Source organism: Trachurus japonicus, chromosome 14 (genome assembly GCF_045865225.1).
Source record: "Trachurus japonicus isolate A0001 chromosome 14, Traja_1.0".
NCBI lineage: Eukaryota > Metazoa > Chordata > Actinopteri > Carangiformes > Carangidae > Trachurus > Trachurus japonicus.
Window position 1 is genome coordinate 27,513,585 of NC_140920.1, and position 7,832 is coordinate 27,521,416.

A 7,832-nucleotide genomic window follows, 5' to 3' on the forward strand; every position below is an offset into this window, starting at 1 on the left:
CATCATATTTTTCCTTCAAACTTCTGTCTTCTCTTTTCATTTTTCTTCAAAACTTGACAAACTAGCTGCCTCTGACTTCAGTAGTAGCTGTTTCTGTAGATCTAAAGATCTGCAGCAAAAGGAAATCATTCTCTCTCTCAGAAACTTACAGGCTTTTATGTCCAGTCAGTCAGGCATTAATGGCGAGTAGGGCTTGTTCAAAATTCTGCAGCCAGGGTCCAAACTGGCACCAAGAAGTGAGACCAAACCTTCCTCCATACTGCCCTGTCTCACATCTCAGCTCATTCTGCCTTTGATCAATTACTCCTCACCATTATTCCTTGCTATTACATGCTCCCAATAACAGTCCAAAGTTGACCTTGTACATGAAACAGTGGTACAATTAACTTTCTCTGCCAGCTTTGTTGTTAATTGTAAAATCCTTTCCTAAGATCAGTGGTGTAGAGGGCGTCTGACACACCTCTTTTTTTAATATTTATCAGCAGGATTGCATGAAAAACACTGAAACTACTTGCACATCCTTGATAAAGGGATTGGCGACCGGGTGAAAAAATCAATTTATGGGAGGAATTTTATATTATTTTTTATCATTACTGTCATTGCTAGATGGGCCAATTTTCTCCTCATATTTTTACTCGTCATATCTCTTCTTTTTCCAATCTTTTTTTTCTATTTTCGAATCTGGATCATTTCCCCCTAGATGAGAATATTGGCTAAATCTATAACTTGTCTGGTTACACTGCTTAAAGTTCTAGTGTTTTGCATGAGCCAGGTGGCGGTGGTGATGTCATATTACTAGCCTGAATCATTGCTTCTGCCTCTCCCTGCTCAACAAACACATAAGAGTACACTTTATTTATTAATATTAACTTTGCAATGTCTCTAATTGCAGTTGTTACAATTAAAACATACCTGTATACATTTTTTAAGCACTTTGGTCACTTTTGATAAATTATGAATTGGAATGACTGAAATAATAGCACATCAAGCACACATGGAGGAATACTGTCACTTATGTACAATATCTTTTAGCCTTGTTTTGGTCAAGAGAAAATTATCGAACTCTTAAATCCCCTGCTAATGTTCATCAGCTAGTTGCTAACTGTTTGCTGAGTCATGGCAATGCTTTTAAATTGTTATATGTATATACACATACAGTAGACAAACTGGCTCTCAATCAGAACAAACAATTGGCAACTTGAATTCACACATAAGCAGTTTATGGACAATTTGGCAATCTCTCAATCAAATGATACATTGACTATATACCTCAATAGTGAAATAGTATCTACTGAATTCTGAGCCTTCAAATAAGGTCAGAAAACGTACAAAACAAAACAGGTCAACAATGCAGCCATCAGTGGAATCGTACAGTGTAAACTCAACTGTTGGGGGGAAAAAAAAAAAAAGATCTAATGATTTGTAAATTTTGCTGAATTATGCTTTAGAAAGTTTTAGAGATAATGTGAAATACATAAATGTAAAATCTTTAAACCATAAAAACAAATTACAACTTATCACCATGACAGTGAAAGTACTGTTGCAAAAATACACCTTAAATAAATTCCAGTATCAGTTTTGTTTTAATGGGGATTTTGAACCAACTGATTCAAGCTATTTGACATCAATAGTTTCCATGTTCATCTATCTGGGATGAAAAGCGTCACATTAACTTCAATTTTTGCAGGCATCTGAATCTCACCTGTCTGTGTTGTTTTGCAAATCTCTAAAAAAGTGAAACCACATCCTGTGATATAGTCCGCGGCTGACTGTTTCACCATCGTCACAAGCACATAACTGAACTTAGTACAACGAAAGCATTCCCACATACATCAATCTCAGCCTTGTTGTTTTTGTCTTCAACACACTTCGTAGGTATGCACAGGAGTGAACTGGACAAAAGCAGAACATCACATTATCAATCACTTGTGCTGTAAGTATATTCTTGTCACCGGGAAGTTCTGCACAAGGCAGACTGAAAAATATCCCTCGAAAATGCATCCACCGACCACAGAACACAACAATCAGTCCTGCGAGTCTTGAGAACATGCGTCTGCCGTTTATCCCGGGCCGAACCAGGTTAAAAGCACACATTCGTAACACCTGGAAAAAGCTTCATAGCAGCTGCACGGAACATTCATCCAAGTTGTCCTGTTATTTCTGTTATTCCTGCTCCTGTCACCTGTGGCTTGGATGTGGGTCAGAAGCTGTGCATCAGTATTTTTGATTTTTGATTTTTTTTTTTTTATTACTATCTCTAGATGAAACTGTCAAAAACACCTCAGCCTCCACAGCCGTATTTAAATTGAAGAGATGTGATTCTGAATCAAGTCAGTTTATTCAGCTACTCCACCACTTCACATTCAACTGAAAACATTGTAATACCTTGTAGGTAAATATGATAAAACATTTTTTTTCTTTTATAGTTGACTGAAAAAGCATGTCTGAATACAAACCATAACCATTAATGTATATATTAAACATGTGCAGGAGCTAAATAAAGGAACATACCGCTATTTTTGTATTGTCTTAATTCATTACTATACTTAACTCAACTTACAGACAAGAACCAATGGATGTTTTAAGTAGTCCATCATAATGAACATAATGTCTGCTTATTAAGTTAATTAAGCAAAAAACAAAAATGAAAGAAATCATAATATTAACATATATATATTGCATATATATGAGTGAAAATAATGACTGCCTAGATCAAAGTTTTAGTAAATAAAATTGCAGGTTTTCACCTAATGGTAGTAAGATACTTTACATGTTGATGCATATGGATTTTAATATATTTAGGTTAGACAAGACAACCATTTGTCATTATGTACTGGACCATTTATTTCTTACTCGCAGATCAACAGAAACAAATAATCAAATAATAAAAAAATCAAAAAAAAAGATTAACCCCGACATGGTTTGTGATAAGCTGTTTGGTTCTGGAGAATCCAAACAAACAAACCAAAAAAAGCCTCAATTGCATAAAAGTCCTCTGCTCAACCCAGAAAACTTGAGGACAACTGTGGCTGCCTGAGAAACTCACTGTAAAGGCTGTATATTAAATATGGATATGTTGTTGTTTTTTTTCTGCACGTATTTGAGATAACATCATAACTTACCATCAGAGTGAATCATACCAGTTTAAAACAACTTTGAAACGAGACTGTGAAAGCCAAAAATACCATCAAGGTGTTTGGAGAATATGTATTTACAAATTAAAATTAGTTTTCTAAATTAACAGCACCACTTAGGGGGAAAATAAAAACCTGTGCTAACATGACCATTTTATAAAGCCATCAGCACTACCTGTTAAATAAATTTAAACTGTATTTGTTACTGAAGAGAATGAAGTGGCAACATTGACTGACACCTCTGCCCTAAATGATACTTAACATACATGTCGAGAGTCGGAAACTCTTGATTTGAGTATGAATATGCCATGAAGCTGCTATGACTAGGTGTTTCAGAAATGCCATTTGATAAGTGTATGCATTTTGGAAAAAAACGACGGTGCAGGAATTTTCTGTACACATCTGTACATTTTCTACACACACTACAATAGAAACAAAAAAAAAAGATGGATGCACTATGATGAAGGGCATTGCCTGAGAAATCATGGTGTACTATTTATCATTCTGAACTGTTTACCATGAAGATCTGTTATTCTGTTTTGCATACAACTGTAAAAATACAGTAAAATTCAACAATCACATTGCATCTTTTTTTCCCTTTTTTTTTCGTTTACTTAAAAAAATGCTTAATGTGTATTGTACAGATATTGAACAGGACGTGACACAATAATAATAATCTGAATGTACACTTCAATATTGGGCAATAAACAGTCAACTATCAACAATTACATGTATTTTTTTCTTTTTCCCTTTCCACATACAAAAAGGTTTTGGGGAGACACAAACTCAGTTGTTCGACTACTATCATCAAATTAGTGCAGGAATCGAATTTTCCCCCTCTTGGATTGATGCCTCTCACTGTTGGTGAGCTGACAGAGAACAGACTCCGCTGCAAAGCCAGAAAAACAAAAAAAACAAAACAAAACCAAGATAACTAAAGGTGAACCACTGGCGCTCTTGAATTTCCATAGGACTAACAGTCTGTTCTTGCTGTTCAATGCTGAGAGAAGCTTGGAGGTTGTCGCGTTTCACATCAGAACTTGAGCAGGTGGAGCACGGTTAGAGTCAGCAGGAGACATACGGAACAACGGGGCAACACCGCCGCCCCGTTCACATCGTGCATCGCACCGGGACCTGGGGGAGAACCACACAACACTTAGCTCCCGTCGCCAGGGTCTTTGTTTGTGAATGAACTGTGATTAACTGGGGTTCAGATGTTCCTGTGGCTTATTTCCTCAGCTTAACACAAGCTGTGCATTGGCGCTGCAATTGCCATGGAAACTAATGAATGTGAGAGATGAAAAGGTAAAGCAGGGTAGGCTATAGCATGCCGTGCTGACTTGCACAGCTGCTTGGAAAACAAATCACAATCATCTAAACACAATTAACCCCATTTTGATCCATAAAGCATGTATATTCTTACCATAAAGGATTATGCTGGCATTAGTGATTCCCATGTTGTTCATGGCAACGCAAGTGTAGTTCCCGTAGTCTTCTTCCGAGACGTTGAAAAAGACGAGCATTGACTGTTTACCTTGATTCTCTATCTTGACCCCATTTAGTCCGTTGAAGAGCCTGCAAGAGAGAAGGAAGTGGGTTTCAAGGATTCTGCAGAGGAACTGCTTCTCTTGACTCCTCTGGGAGGACATGAGTCTGTTTGCTTCGGCATTTTGTCAGATCTGCGTCACGTGTACATAGGATTTTAGAAACACACTAACACCTGCAGGCTTCGAAAAGCCCCAAAAAACTCTATGTATATAAGTACAGTACAGCTTGCTGCCTTCTGGAGGTAACTTTACATTTGTGGACTTCATCCTCCAGTGCACAACAGCTTTCCCTCTGTTTCACTCATTGCCTTTCCTATTCCTCTGCCACTGTTTCATCGCCTTGTTTCATGTTTGCGGATGCCAGTCATTTATTTTATCAGCATCCTCCATCTTTTTGTTCTTGAGGACTGATTTTGTCTTTTGGGAACTGACAAGCGATGCCGCTGTCACCGTCAGGGACCATTTAACGGTGCAACATAGGCTGTGTTTGTATCAGCTTACCAGCTCTGGGACTACTCATAAACATCTTTCCAGTCTGCAGGCTTCAAATGGAAAAGCCTGCTTTCTTCGATAATATTCTCTAAACCTTCAAACCCAACACTTACTCGAACCGACCGCAGTGCTTCTACTGACCATGTCTGTATTTCAAACCATTTCACCCATTTTTTTCTTCTATTTATATTTATTTATTTTATAATGTGATTAAACAGAGACAGAAGAATGCAATGCCGGGCATGGATGATGATCACATTACATCAAAAGCGCAATCTAATCTGAAACAATAATATCTGTAAAAATCCATCACTTATCAACAAAGATGATCCAGTGTGGCTCACAGGATTTCAAAACAAAGGGAATCTACACCTCACAAAGGCATAAATGTCTTTGTGAGTCTGGAATTCTGACTACAAACAATCCCAAGCCTGTAGGAGTCACTGAGTTCAGAGGTAAGACTTGCCTGCGGTCTTCTTTGTACCACTCAAAATCTGCCCTGGGGACAGCAGAGGCTTCGCACTGCAGGACTCCTTTCTGTCCAAGTGGAGTGCCTGTACTCCTGGCCTTAGAGATGAACGGAGGATCTGTAGAACAAAGTGAAATAAGCGTTTTTTTTCTTCTTTCTTTCTTTTTTAATAGAATCAAATAGAAGACATAGGCACTCTCCCATTCCTTTAAATGTGGATTGACAAAATGATGAACAAGCAGTGGCCCAAATACAGACTGTGCCGGAGTTTGTTTCATTATTTGGGATGGCATCCAGTTGAATCTTCACTCAACCGTGACAAAATTCATCCTTTGAAAGCACAAAGCCTCATGAGCCTGTCTGTGTAAACCATTTTATAATCCCAGTATAACTGTGCTAACTGTTGCTCCAATGGCTGAGAAAACCTACTTTCTGAAATGTTGATTCAATTTCAGTATCATGTAGAGTGACTCTGACTTTTTCCATAATAAACCCCAGAGTTCTCCTTCAGAAGAGGTTGAGATCAAGGTTGTAGTGAAGCACAGTTAGCCAGTCTCTGTCACAGTCAGGGTTTATCCGAGGACGCTCTAAAGACCCAAAAAGTCAGCAATTGGCTGTATCCAGATCGTTATGCCGACCTTATTAGTGTGACTGCTGAAGCAGTCACACTATTGTTCTTCTGTTTGGCCATTTTCTTCCGCCTTTTTACGGTCTTCTTCTAGTCCTTCATACTTTGTGCTATTTCAACAATTCATATATCAAAACGTGCAGCTTTTTTTGAACTTTATCGGCATTACTTTTCTCTTTTTAACTATTTATACTTTTTCAAATATTTAACTTTTTCACAAAAAATCTCACATTCATCAAAGTCTCAACCTCTCTTCTTCACAACTCCACTGTAGTGTAGGGGTTAGGATAACTGCTTGCTAACCCTAAGGTCACTGGTTCGAATCCAAGGGAAGAACTCTTGTTATGTTATGTTGAATTCTGCTCTCCTCCCCCGCCTTCAATTGGTTACAGGTGTTTGTTATCTCCTTGATTACTCATACCAGTTTGCAGCACATCATCACATTACAATGAATGACAACAGTCTTGAAAGCAGTGTGCTCTCTGTAGCCGAGTGGCAGAGTAAAGGTTTAGTGATCATATGGTCATGGGTTCGATTCCTGCCTCAGTCTTTTCACTTCATTGCTTGACTTTTGATTCCAATTATTCAGCTGTCATTGGACAGTCTTTGATTCCTCATAGTATAAAGCTCATTGTAACTCAGGTTCTCTGTGGCCATATGGTTAGTGTGTTAGGTGTTGTGCTATTTCAACAATTCATATATCAAAACGTGCAGCTTTTTTTGAACTTTATCGGCATTACTTTTCTCTTTTTAACTATTTATACTTTTTCAAATATTTAACTTTTTCTGCAAATTAAACTCTAGACAAATTATTTTCTCCAGTTTTGTAGCCACACTTGTCTTCTGGCTAAAATTCTGGTCAAAAATGCAAAGAGACTTAGATAATAATTTTAAATATTTTTTAAATGCAGCCAGGGAGCTCTCTGCTCTCATTCAGCCCAATGCTGAGAATTCTCCACAACTCTGTCTGAAACATGCTTATGTCTGTGCTCTCTGTGGCGAAGTGGCAGAGTAAAGGTTTATTGATCATGAGGTCATGGGTTCGATTCCTTACTTTTTTTTTTAAGCAGAAGCCAGTGATCCTCTTATCAAAGGTTTTCTTTATCCCTCACATACTGTCTCTGTCTGTAGCCTAGTGGTTAGCTTGCTGGTCTGGAAACCTGAAGGTTGCTGGTTCAATTCTTGCCTCAACAACAATTATAGTGAATTATTTTCCCAGTTGTCCTCTGTTGACTTCTGATAACTTGCTTCATGTTGAAACTGCTGCTCTCAGCCTGAAATTCACAGAAATTTTCATTCTAAGTCATTCAAGCTTGACTCTCAAGCTTTCTTGATGTTGACAGTGTGCAGATCATTAACAGACAACAGTCTCTGCAACTGTGTGTGCACCGTGGCCTAGAGGCAGAGTGGAAGTCTAATGACCATGAGGTTGTGGGTTTGATTCCAACCTTGGTCAAACATTTGTATGGTGATCACTGCTTGCACTATTTGCTAATTCTGCAACAGCGTTCAGTTGCTATCAGCAGTCACACCATTTCCATTCTTGGAAATGCTTTTTCTAG

At 38.1% G+C, this 7,832-nt stretch overlaps 1 protein-coding gene across 2 annotated transcripts in view; it reads right to left on the reverse strand.

Moving 5' to 3' along the window:
• Positions 1–2,819: 2,819 nt before the first annotated feature.
• The window catches only part of opcml (opioid binding protein/cell adhesion molecule-like), a 336,839-nt gene continuing 331,826 nt past the window's right edge, over positions 2,820–7,832 (reverse strand). For both annotated transcript variants that reach the window (XM_085798699.1, XM_085798698.1), the window contains 3 exons: positions 5,640–5,760; positions 4,558–4,709; positions 2,820–4,268 (listed from right to left, as the gene is read on the reverse strand). In XM_085798699.1, the coding sequence (XP_085654825.1) occupies positions 4,168–4,268; positions 4,558–4,709; positions 5,640–5,760 (374 nt within the window). In that variant the 3' untranslated portion in view covers positions 2,820–4,167. The remainder of the gene's footprint in view (positions 4,269–4,557; positions 4,710–5,639; positions 5,761–7,832) is intronic.